This window comes from Sinocyclocheilus anshuiensis, unplaced genomic scaffold, assembly GCF_001515605.1.
Source record: "Sinocyclocheilus anshuiensis isolate Anshui unplaced genomic scaffold, SAMN03320099.WGS_v1.1 scaffold773, whole genome shotgun sequence".
In the NCBI taxonomy this organism is placed as follows: domain Eukaryota; kingdom Metazoa; phylum Chordata; class Actinopteri; order Cypriniformes; family Cyprinidae; genus Sinocyclocheilus; species Sinocyclocheilus anshuiensis.
In genome coordinates, this window is record NW_015539930.1 from 1,353,540 (window position 1) to 1,366,915 (window position 13,376).

General features: G+C 38.7%; 1 protein-coding gene across 1 annotated transcript; it reads right to left on the reverse strand.

Moving 5' to 3' along the window:
* Positions 1 to 3,614: 3,614 nt before the first annotated feature.
* LOC107686874 (fibroblast growth factor 4B-like) lies at positions 3,615 to 6,077 on the reverse strand. The gene is made up of 3 exons (XM_016484019.1): positions 5,783 to 6,077; positions 4,404 to 4,507; positions 3,615 to 3,791 (listed from the first exon to the last, which is right to left on the reverse strand). The coding sequence occupies exons 1-3, from the start codon at positions 6,075 to 6,077 to the stop codon at positions 3,615 to 3,617; spliced, it is 576 nt and encodes a 191-aa protein (XP_016339505.1).
* Between the last annotated feature and the right edge of the window lie 7,299 nt (positions 6,078 to 13,376).

Sequence of the window (13,376 nt, forward strand, 5' to 3'; positions counted from 1 at the left end):
CCTGTGGAATATGAATGTAAGTATCTTGTGTTTAAAATAAATAAATAAAAGTACATCAAGGTTTATTGTTTCAAATAAAAGACAATTGAGTGGATGTTGGGGGTAGGTGTGGATTGTCCTTTGTCATTCATTTTTCTTTTTGTTATCCTATGTCTAAGCCCTGTCTGTGAAACTGGGCCGAAGTGAAAATGACTAACTGTTCTTATATCATAATTATAAGAACTAAAATTAAGAATTAAAAAAAGCTTGATTAAAAGAGTAACATTTTTGTCCACAAAATCAGTCAGGCAGTGCAACCAACACTCATATACATGATAAAATATATGATAGTCTGACCTTTTATGGCAAGGCAGGGTTAGTTCAGGTATAAAATGTCATGTGATGCCATGTCCCAAACACATAATGGTATTTATAAATTAATAATTCATTATTTTTGTGAATAATTATATTATTTAAATAATATATATATATTTTTTTAAATAACTAATATGTATACACATGTTTTCAAGGTGCAAGGAAAGTATATTAATGATTTTTGCTTGAGGGGTACACCGCATGACTTTTTATAACGCATTGACATTTTTTTTTTTTACATTTTTTTCTTTTTGTTATCCTACATTTACGTGCCAGTACAACATGGAAATGCATAACTCTCTTTGCATAAAATGTCAGTTTGTGGATTGTACTAAAGAAAGACAATAGCACTGGCAGTTGATCTATAGAGAAAAAGCCAATCATGGTGTCACAAAGGCCAGTCTGACATATCTGCTCATTAGTCAGCACACAGAAAAAGGAAGGGCCAATACCGCTTTAAACGGGGTCCCCTTTCATGGAATCGCATGCCTGGAAGGGCTGCAGTGGAGTCCTCCTCTGAACCATTGGAAACATTCACAGTTTCCACTCCCAGGAGTGACTGCTTGGCTTTGTGGATGGCAAAACCACCCAATCTGTAAACTGGGCCTTGGCGAGTTAAATAACAGCAGTAGAGTGTCTTGGCAGTGCTGTCCTTGTAGAAATATCAAGCACAGCACTCCAGGCGGGCCCGCATAGTCTAGTGACACAAGTCTGTGAGCGTATTTTTAGCTTCACCAGGGAAAGGCCCCTTTCTATAGATATGCTGGGAGATATTCTAGTTTTACGTGTTTTGTGCCATCACAGCTGTCGGTTTCATTGAACCTTCATGTGCTTTTGTAAGAATTAAAAACACTCAGACCAGTATGATTTACATATTTATTAACTTCCATTTAAGTTAGGGTATCATCATGTGCACAGCACATACATCACAATATTTAACAAGACCTGTATAAAACTACAGACAATATTTGGTAAAACAGGATTCAGAGTGCACTACTACAGGACTCAGACGTCAGCCCATTTACTAGAGCTCTGCCATGGATGCAAACACAACTGGCGGTTCATGGATAAGCCGTATGGGAACTGACAGAGAAATGGTATTTAGTTTATTTCAATACACCACATATACCCCTGTTTATAAACACATTAAAAAAAACGTCGTGTTGGAGTGACATTTTGTGCGAAAGACGAGGATGTTCTGTTTTCACTAATATCAGGCTACTAGGTCATGCTGGTTGATATTGCATTTTTTGGTTAAACAAATCAAGACCAGTGCTTTGTGTCAGTTCTACATTGTGATGAGGGTCAGAGGGACAATTTGCCTTCAGTGGCCATTCGGTCTATTGTAAACAACATCCACACTGATGCAAATCATGTCCATTTGAAAAGAGGTTTGGCACAGCTGTGTAAAAGAGAAACACGGACAACCCCTCCCTCCTCCAGCATTAGCTCAGGTAGTCATCAATGAAACTAATTGATGTACACATCCAGGCAGGGCATGGTAAGAAACAATTTACAAATTTGGACATATAACAATTGAAATACCACGGCTTTGAGATTACACAAAAAAAAAAAAAAAATTTGAATGTGTTCATGCTTTTTAAGGTCAATCGGTCAGTTTAGCTTCAAAATTGTTCTTTAATTTCTAAACACGTTTGGGCTTAAGAGCCCAAAAGACTATCCATCCATTTTCAGTTTAGGTACATTTTTAGTTTCTTTCAATTAAGTGTACCTGCAGGCCTGTAACCATTATGATGATGACAATAAGGAATGCTTTTTTAAAGAAAATATCTCTCGAATATATATTTTTGAAGGTTCAAGATGGAAAGCTTGTTTATCCCTGCATGAATGTATCATATCTTAATATTTATTTTACTAACATCATATACCAGGTTTAAAGCAGCTTCTCAGTTTTGCACCATATTACATTTACAAAATATATAAAGAAAAATATAGGGTTACTGGTTGAGCATATAGTATAGTCTAACAGCTGTCTGCAAATATTTCCAACATGATTATCCTTTCTAAAAGTAAATCGCAGGGTAAAGATAGCTCAAACGTGACAAGGCGCAACTAGGACGCAATGGCCGCCAGAACTTCACAGAGTAGCAGTAGCCTCAGAAGAGCAACTTAGAACTAAACATTCTATGTCAGCTGATTTTCAAAGTAGGAAACTATCAGTTGGAAACTGCATGAGGTAGAAAACGACAAAAAATAAATAAAGTGGGCAATATGCCTCCTCGTAACTCACTGTGGAAGTTGTTTTTTTACATCAACTCTTCATTCACTTACACACAACACTGTCATTTCTTTGTTTCTGTGTTACCACCATAGAAAAACACTGATCTTTAACGTGACTGATTTCCCCCCAGGCACCCAGCAGAGACTGACTTGAACTTGGCATTGTACAGTATGTCTCTTTAAAGGGGCTCAGAGTACAGTATCTGCATTGCAATGCCTTTGATTTTTTTAATTCATGTCTGTTTGTTAAAGAAGCTACTTCTCTCTTTCCAGAGCCTTAGAGATGTGACAAAGATTGACTGCAGATAAGTTCAAAGTTCAACCCCCCGGCAGAGCTAAAAACAGATTTGAAGGGGTAGAACTTCAGTAAGCTAGAGTAAGCCGATACTGCTTCAGTTAGATCTGAGCTCCGCACAAAGGAGCTCAGACATTGGACAATTGCTCCAGTGCTAATACTGTGAGGGTTGATACACCTTAACGATTGGAGGTTTGATCTACTTACATATTCTTTCCAACGAAGGACAAATGGGCCTTAGTCAGCGTAGACGCCATATTTAATTTTTCGCGATTGAATAGAGTCTGCGACGGATAGGGTTGATCGTTCAGCAGACGCAAAATTGAAATGTGTCTTTCCACAAACTTTCCCATTGACTGGACAGCATTTGTTCGGAAAATTAGAAACCTTGTTTTCATTCGCGAGAAAATAAATATGGCGTCTACACTGACTACCTTTCCAAAACTGTTGCTTTAGAACAAAACAAACAGTGCAAAATAAAAGTACATTGTAGGAATTTCACTTGTATGTGAACACGTGGTAGCAGCAATGAGGATAAATTAACAAATAACAAATAAATTAATTGTTGTCTTCCACCTCGGAAAGAGGATGTTGTGATGAATATAAAACCAACAGATATAAATAGTCTAATATATACATACATGACACGATACACTAAACCTAACGTGTAATTTCTGTAGAAAGTGCATCGCAGTTCCTCCGCCTTGCGCCCCTCCAAATGAGCTCAAATTCTAGGCAAGAAATGTGTCACCGTCATGGACGTCGATACTCGATTTCCTTTCTTTGTTTTGCCAGTCTTACTTAGTCCGATGTACATCCCAGGATGTGCCAGCGATTCGTACGCATTGTAATTATTTGCTAGGAGCTTTTCTCTGAACTTGCATTCATCTGTGAACTGCACCTACAATGAAAAGGATATAGCAAATATTATTTTCATTGACATTTCAATAGTCCATCCCATACATGGAGAGGAATTTTATGGGGGGGGGGGGGGATCTACATCAAGGAGAAAGCTTTGGACTTTCTTCCGAATTGTTTTGCCAGGGGCAACCGAGTTAATAGGTCTATGGCCCTGACTGGCTTAAAAGGACGTATACCATCAAATTACGCGATTTCTGGGTCATAGAAAAGTTTAGATGTTTGGGGGGTTTAGACCAGTGAAGAAATCGGAGAGGGTAGCAGTATGGTGTTTGGGTGGTCCTCTTTGGCCAGTTCATCTTTACTCTGGGAAGGACAGTAGGTGCATGTGTCGGCTGGCAATGCTAAGAATGGAATGCATAGCCCGAATGATACTGCGCTACCGTTCCTGGGTTTGTCCGTCGCACAATGAAAACACCAGTAGGCACTGGAAGCACGCCACAACTGAGTTCAACAATGTAACGCTGTCAGAGACCGTGGGACGGGGAGGGGGGCGGTGGTGAGGGGATACATCTTAAGTACAGGGTGATATGTCATCGAGCTCCGATAAGAACATCCACGGGCGGAAACCCATTGTAAATCATTTCATACTCACAGATCCGAAAAGCTTCCCTTTGCTGTTCATGGCCACGAATAGCCCGCTCCGGACGCCAAACAGTGTCACAACTCCCCTCTCCACCGGAGATATCTCAAGAAGACCTGAAACACACAACAAAGAAAATAAATGACCTTGTTTGGCTTATATCTTTAGCCCTGTCTGGCAACTCCCAACCATGACTGCCTTTCTAAAAATTGTACGTGTTTACGTTTAAGTTGCCAGAGCATCCTTTTTGAAGGAAATGACACTTTCCGCCTCTGCAAATTTCCCAAATGTAATATTGCATCTATTTCTCGGTAAAACCACTAAGATTTATCTTTAAATGACTTCTGCTTTATTTTAAACGACGTCTTTTCCCAATGAATCACCATACATGGTTTATTTAATTGAAGTTTAATTGACAAGTGTCAGAAAAAAAATAACATTTTTATTATCAGATCCTTGACCACTTTATATGGGTCTAAGGAAAACTTAATAATAAACTTTGTAACAATGCTTCTCATTTAATGATTAAAATACCGTTTGTTTAGCCTCTAATGAATGTTGACGAACATAACCAGAACTTCTTGAGGTTTTTTTTTTTTTTCAGAAACATAAAGTGCATCAACACAGATGCTTAGAACCTGTTATATATTGCATTTGCCTTGAACAGACATTGGTTTGAAATTTTTAAAGTTATGGTCCAAGAAATGTTTTGTTTTAGCCTAATGTCATAAGAAAACCTTTTTAAATTCCACAAATAAATAAATAAATAAATTAATTAATTAGTCTGTAGTTATTTAGAAAACCATTTGTACTGGTGTGAAATTAAATATGCCAGACTTATCTGGAAAAAAAAATGATGAACTTTTTAATCTCTGAAGAACCATACAGCAACTCAAGAACATATACAGCCAAAATAGTGCTTCATATAAGAAAGTCTGAACCAAAGAATCACTGAAGAACCTTTATTTCTTAAAAGAGGGAAGGGTTACTCTACCGTAAATGATGAGTTTATCTCGCTCCTAACCTTAGGCTTGGGATTTTGGCCGGGTTCCTGTCCTGCTCTGGTTACAGAGACCTGTTGTGTGTGTAATGCAGGATGCCAGATGCTGGTGCACTACCACACCTGACTAGATTCGGGAAATTTAAACGAAAGCGCTACAACAAGCTTTGTTGATGTTAGAAAACATGGCATGATGTTGGATTCGTGTAACTTCAAGTTTTATTATTACATTTTTTTTCTTTACTGACCGCCCACTGCGCGTTGTTCATAAAGGATTTTTTTCGTTTCTTAATTAGGCTAATTCAAATAATTCAAATTTTCATTTAGGTGACAATTTCAAATCCAACAGCCGACCCAGCATGCATAAATTCAAATAACACATTAAACTTACTGTAACGGTTTTCGTTGTGCACGCCGGTAATTCTGCCGTCCGGTAATACTTGGAGATGAAACCCAATGCCAACATTGCAGTAGAGACGTCGCAGTCTTTTAATGCCCGTGAGATAATCACTGTCCCGGCTGATATCTCTTTTTTCCCCGGGGATTCGGGCTAGAGAACGCGAGTAGAGGGTCTCCCAGCGTCGCTCCACGGGTCCGTTCTGCCCACCGGGCAGCGGAGCGCAGCGCACTGAGCTTGTCATAAGTCCTAAGACCACTATTGGTAATAGGGCCGAGTGGACACTCATCCTTCTGAGCGGTACGTGAGTGTCTGAAAGAGTTGAAGACACTAAAATACCGTCTTTCTCTATATTTGTGTCGGCAGCTAAAAAGACGCACAAAACAGCTTACTCACGCACAGAGCTATGGCCAACCCTAGTGAGCGGCATGAAGTCGCGCTCAGTGGGTTTCCTCTCAAGACACTATAGGCTTCTTCAGACTGGTGTTCAAGCTGTTTTGTTTTCACACAAAAGTTGGAAAATGTTGACCGTCAGTTCTAGCCCCGCTCAGCCATGCTACTTTCCCCTTGCCGACGATATTTATATCTGCAGCGAAATTACATCACACACTACCTAGTGCATGACGGAGCAGCCTTCTGCGCCACTCCGAGCACACTGATTCCTTATAATGTGCGCACGTCCATGCCGTGGGCAGTGAGACTACAGCGCGCGTGTGTGCTCGCGTGCCAGTGAGAGAGACAAACGTCATAACCGATCCCTTACAATAAAACAACATTCGTTAACTTTGACAGTGTACTGCCGTTGTCCACGGGAATAATGTCTTTGTCAGTCTCAAATCTGTGTCCTTTCAAGTCAAGTAGCTAATTCTTAGAAGCGTAATCTGTTATTGGTCATTTTGCGCGTTATGGCTTTGACGCACCTATAATAAACCATTTAATTTTTAACTATACATTCAATAATATGTGAGTGCGTTATAAAGTGAGAAATAATGGTACTACTTTTTGCAGATATATCCAGCGATACTGATACGTTGCGGTTACGGCGTTTCTTTTTGGCGGCAGGTGGAAAGTCCGATAGTTTTTTTGTTTTTTTGTAGATACTGAAACGTATTTTGAAAATGAAACCTTCCGTATGGAATGCGTAAAATTAGGTTTAGTGTAGGCTATGCACTTTGCAAAACCCCTCAACAATTCGCTTTATATTTAGTTGTTCTGTCTTTGTGTAGGCTTCCTTTATAATCGGACAGAAATAAATTAATTTAGCCTACTGCAGGATGTATCGGAAGTCACAACGTTAACAGACTGCAGTGTCAGGCAGGAGACCGTTCTATAACTGAACAATAACAGGGAGAGAGAAAAAAACAAAGTCGAATTCGAACGAGTTGCAAATACTAATTCAAGCAAAAGTAGCCCTGTTTCGCGAAAGATCAATAGGCTACGCAAATGGTATGCATAATGACATATAAATTGTTAAATGACACAGACGTTGATGTGCAAACATAATTTATGAAGTTTGTAAAGGAGCTTTTGCACATCTCTCTGACAGTGTAAAGATTGCAAGATAATTCAGCCTGACAATTCTGTAGCTGACCTCTTACGAGTGTCTAGTTGTGAATGTTGTGCGTCAGAGCATTGTGGGGGAGAACATGTAAACCGCTGGACGCATCACACTGTGAGTCAAGCTTTCTCAGCGGCCCCGGGTAATGTGCGCTCCCTGCTGCTAGTGTAGAGGATGCGACGTAAAACGGAAAGACCATGGGGGATGGTCAAAACACTCAACATAAAAGTAAGACACCTACTTGAAACCTCAAAAGATTGTAATTTGCGTTACTATTGATAGAGGATAGTACATGAAAAAAAATCCTCCCGGAATGAACACCTCTTTAACACACCGACTGCTCAGGCAGTTTAACTGCTGAATGAATAGGCCTCCTTGAGGGTGTATTTGCTATATTGGAGCAAATTACGCAGAGGGTTTAATTACGCATCTGTTTATAGGAGAAGGACACTTTTATATTCTGTTTACAAACAAACAAACAACAGTTCACCTTCAAGGACAGTTAGTGAATTTGCCTGTTCACGACACAGTGGCACACAAAAGTATTTGGACACTTTTACCACACTTGGTAAAAGAAAATAAATGATTCTAAAGCTTACTTTCCTTTCGGGTGAACTTTCATTTTTAATTGAAATTGGTTAATTGGTTGAGAATGCATGATGAAGTTCACCGCAAGTTCACACGGGTGTCTTAACCACAAGTAGTTGATCAATTAAATTAAATAAAAAATGAAAGTTCATCAGAAAGGAAAGTAAGCTCTAGAATCATTTATTTGCAGATATTTTTCTTCAGATTTGTCCAAAAATTTCTAAATGCATTTTGGGGCACTATATGTATTTTATCATTTTCACTTAACATTAACAATATTTTGGAACAAACTATAATGAAAGAAAATATAATTTTCATAATTTTCAAAAATAAGTAAATTAATAAATACATTTAAATAAAATGTATTAAATAAGGGTAGGGCTTGTATATTGATTTAAACGTATATAGGCCTACTTCTTTGGGACTGATTTGCTTATACAAACCATTATCCCAAACAAACAAAAAGTTCCCTTGCCATAACTCTTGCGAGCCCCGCCTTTGTTTCGCATGACAACGTTTCCTCCAGACAGAACACTCTCATCTCTTAACTTCAAAAAGGAGAGTTAAATACCTTCTAGATACTGAGCCTGTTACCCACATTGCTTAACCTGTAGCTAGGCGATCCCACCCATCCAAGCTCTGACGGTTCACTAAATGTTGCTTGCTGATGGGGGTCTTCTGCACACAGGAATGGGTCGTTTGTCAAGCGGTTCATTTGATCTAAGAATGTATGGCTGGTTTTATATACATGTTGGCGGCACAGACACTGATCAAACAGACTGCTCTTTTCGACCCATTTGGATTCCCTAATCGAAAAGGCCTGTAATGCTTTATAGCCACTGCTGAATTATCATGACAAAAACTCAAACGTATCGTAACATATCAGCTGTATCAACTTTCAGAATACAAGCAGCGGAATGAAGTGAATTTAATAATAACAGGGCGCTCAGCCGCTCTCCATGGTGCTGCAGTCGCGCTCAACCGCCTCAGTTCCGCCTCTCAAAAGTGTATGGAAATGAGACGAATTATGTTCAGTCGAACGCTTAAAAAAACGTTTGGGGTTAAAACATGGAGATCGGTTTCAGATAATGTTTCGTTAACTAGTAGTGGCGTGAATATGTAATGACAGGCCAACGCAATCTCACGACCAACTTATGCTGTTTGTAATATGTGAGGTGAATAAGTTGCAGTGCTCAAGGATTTGATAAATCAGGCACGATTCCTTTAAGTGTGAGTTCTCACAGTAGCTAATACAGTGAGATTATTATAGTGTGTTGGATTTACCAAGCAAGTGTTTAAAGGGCCCGTAACTCCTCTAATATCGCTTCACAAGTTTTACCGCTCTTTAATCGCAGTGCACCCCAAAAAGCTCACTGATAGGCCTGTCAAACACAGAGGTGACAACGCGCCCTTAAAATTCTAGATTTATCGCGAAGACAACACTAGCAACCCTATGATAAGGTTCTGTGATTTCACAGCAACTGGACAGACGTTAGTGCTTCCCTCTATAGGACACTTTTGGAAATACAGTGAGAGAAGAATTTCCAAATGCTAACTCAGACTGATGGGATGTTGGGCTGCATTAACCTTCCTGACATCGTGTTAGTGTAACTAATTCAAATAGGAATTATTTCCCCCAGACCAGGGGTGCCCAAACTCGGTCCTGGAGGGCCGGTGTCCTGCAGAGTTTAGCTCCAACCCTAATTAAACACACCTGAACCAGCTAATCAAGCTCTTATAGGCATACTAGAAACTTACCAGCAGGTGTGTTTAGGCAAGTTGGAGCTAAACTCTGCAGGACACCGGCCCTCCAGGACCGAGTTTGGGCACCCCTGCCCCAGACAATTAGGCCTACCGTGACGTTTACAAATCGCTTTATTTAATAAAGACAGAAACGTTTGCTGTGTGTTAGTGGGATTTATTTTCAATGCTTTTATAAAGCCTGTGCTTATAACTCAACCATTACTTCGCTCAGAGCATTTTCTTCGTCTCATATGTAGCCTAATCTATTATAATGGTATTTGTAGTAATATCCCAGAAAAGTAGCTTAGTCTAAAATATGAAGCATTTTACATCTTAACAATCAGTCGATTCTGTGTCATTTTATCTGATAAGCTATTAGCATTAATAAATGTAGCATATCACTTAAAATAGTCAAACTGGAAGCAATATGGTGTGATGTTAGTTCAGAGGTCAGCAACTCTACAAGGTCCACAGAGATGGCCAGTGGGAGGTCTGTCTGTACGAACAAAGACCCCTCCGGCTCCGCTGGGTCAATACTTGAGGAATTCCTGATGATACCAATTAGATGGGCACGAGGAGCAGCCCTTTGAGGCCCTCGGGCCGGAGAAGAAAGAGACTGAATCGCAGTGATTTTAATTGGAGCGGTTTTCACTAGTGCACGGCTTTAAGTAATTTCTGAGAAAGCACTCGTTGGGTAATTTAATTATCAATGGATTTAAAAAAAAAAAAAAATCATAATTATTTTGGAAATAATAATAATAGTTATTTATTTATTTGTTTGTTTGCTTGCTTGTTTGTTTGTTTGTTAATCGCCTAGCCTACACTTTCTGTTCTCATTCGAAATTCTATACATGAGGTGTAATCTCACACTCTAAAAAATGCTGGGTTAAATACAACCCAGTGCTGGGTAAAATAGGGACAAACCCAGCAATTGGGGTGTTTTGACCCAGCGGTTGGGTTAAATGTTTAACCCAACCTTCTGGGTAGTAACCCAACCGCTGGTTCAAAACAACCCAATTGCTGGGTTTGTCCCTATTTTACCCAGCACTGGGTTGTATTTAACCCAGCATTTTTTAGAGTGCAAGATGACACGACAGCCCGATCTTATGGCCTTATGTTTTTTTTTTGTTAGTTTGTTTTTGGCAGCAGGGTTAATGAGCGCTTATATGCCCTCGACATGGCGGCAGACGCATGATTGTTGAAGGCAGGTCATCAGAAGTCGCTCGATCGGGACGCTGAACCTTAACCCCTGGTTAACCCCTGTTTACTTGTTATATGCCACTGAACTAATAGGGGCGTCGTGTGCCTGACTAGGTAGTTAGAGCTACGACCAAAGAGCACGAACAACTTTGCACACAGGTTCAACGAATTGTTTTGGACAGAGTGAGTTTTGTAATTTCAGTGGCTTCAAATATTTTTGTAACCTCTTCTGGTCCTCAGATTTATGTTTAAATAAGCAAACAATTGTCATAATACAATTTTTTTTTTTTGTTATTTGGCCTTTTTTAGGTTTCATTTGGTCATTTACTTCAGTGATGCATAAATAGAAACTGAAATTCTTTTTTTTCTTTTCTTAAAAAAGTCTAAAACTGTGTTGAAAAGTTGTTAATGGAATGTTTTTTATATGGCATCAGTCTTTATGCAACCGTTTCTGGATCCAAATGCAGCCTTTGTTTTTAGAAAAATGTATCGTAAATCTGAATAATCTGTTAGCCATCAATTTGAGAGCAAACCTGTTATTTGTATTATGTGTAATACGTATCATAAAGCTGGTGCTATCCTTTATTTGCATTGGCCAAGTGAGGGAAGACAGCACTCCTCGGTTTCTGATTAATATAGCGATTATAGAATATAATATTTGACGTCGCGGAAAGCTTTGATCTCGCCTCTCATGTAGGCTATTTATGCATATGTGAATGTGAAAAATAAGCTATCAGGAGGGCAAGACAAAGGTTCATTCAAACAGTTCCATTTATCTAGAGTCCAGCATTCCTGTTAAGTAATATTAGAGTTTGGCATTCATAACAAACTATACAACGCGTTACACTTTCTAAGACATTTTTTTTTTCATCGGGGATTGCCTTGTTTCTCAGATCACAGGCTCTAGAAAAAGGAAGAAGAATATCTCAAGCGGCACGGCTTCCCAGGTTTCCCCAGAGATATGCCATTGTGACCGCCAGGAAGCTCTCGAACCTGCGAAGTATAGAATAACACGTCTTTTTTTTCTACTATAGATTTCAAAAGCACAGATCTCTGTTCTTGCAAGTAGCCGCTCTTCGTGCGAAACAAATGTTGTTACAGCAAGTATTAAAATAATAAAAATAATCGTATTTTCTATGAGTATATTTTACAAAGTAGTCGTGTTTTGCTTTTCTCCCATCGATTTTTTTTTATTCTTTTCTTTTCTTCTAGATGATGTCACTTGAGGCAGTTAAGGAGAAAGGGGGGATGGTCCCAAGAGGGAGTCCCTTTTTGCTGAACCGCTGAGAGACTACCTATGCGATCACTATCACAGTTGCGATGAATATGTCTGCAGCCATTGTCATTAATTTTGCTGTCAAATTTTTAATTAAAGTCCATATAATATGTATTGTATTCTAGAAACAGAGAACACATAAGGTGGGAGCGAAATAAAATAGCATTGATCATTCGTTCTGTAGTCTTTTGTCCAAAATATCATTCACTCTAGTCTTTTGTCCAAAATGCCACTGTATCATGTATGCTTAGCAATAAAACAAAAAATGTATATTTTCATATAATTTATTGGTGACATTCCTCCAGATGTTTAGCTTTCAGTGTCAAACAATGCCGTTTTAATGCATTACTCAGTTTACAGTGTTCAATACATATGCCATTTATCAAAACTATGCTTCAGAGCTGATGTCATTACATATATTTAGACTCAAATTTGTATTAAGAAATAGGAAACTGAAGAGTTTACTCTTATGGGATTGTTCAACTGTTCAAAGATAACAGCGTTATTCTAACAATGGTAACTATGAATCTCTTCTGAAGAAAATCTTTGATATTCGGAAGTGTAGAAACTATGTCATCAATAACTTAAAAACATATAAACAAAATAAATACGTATTACATATAGTAATATACAAAGTACTCCTGATTGCAGTTTAAGAACAGTAGCCTATCACATGTAAGTTAAAAAGCATCTGTTTTATGTGTATGGATCTTTGTTTACTACTTTATACTTCAAAAAGGAAAAAGTGCTTGTCTGTACACCACCTATAAAAGCCGTAGTCCAATACATAACACATCATCGGCATTGTCAAGCACTTGTACAACATCCTAATTTAACATTACAAACATTTACTCTATGTTATCTTGCTCACATAAAAAAAAAAGTAAATGACTGTACAGCTATGTACAATAATTACATGTCTTTAGCAGAAAAGACTTCAAAAAGTGTGAACATAAAAAAAAAATGCAAAAGACAAAACTTTCAGTAGTGTTAAATTTGGTCACATGAACCTATCTGGACTGTCATTGTGTTTCAAATGCTGGGCTTTAAATGTGAAAGAAAAAGGATGTTTCTCGTCGTTCTCGGCCCTTCTTTGACTCCCCCAAAAGTTGTAGTTTTTGTTTTAAATCATTCTCTCCTGAGAAAATTGTTCCATGTGACTCCTTTGGTCTGTTGGACTCTCAGTGGCTTTGGATCTTTTCTGCATCTGTGTCAAGAGAGTG

Bases quoted from the DNA above. Each gene is read 5' to 3' on its own strand.
- LOC107686874 (XM_016484019.1), bottom strand. From the start codon at position 6,077: ATGAGTGTCCACTCGGCCCTATTACCAATAGTGGTCTTAGGACTTATG. The intron at 4,508-5,782 runs GTAAGTTTAATG...TGTGTGTTTCAG, and splicing joins GCACAACGAAAACCGTTACA to GTCTTCTTGAGATATCTCCG. The intron at 3,792-4,403 runs GTGAGTATGAAA...TTTTCATTGTAG, and splicing joins AAGGGAAGCTTTTCGGATCT to GTGCAGTTCACAGATGAATG.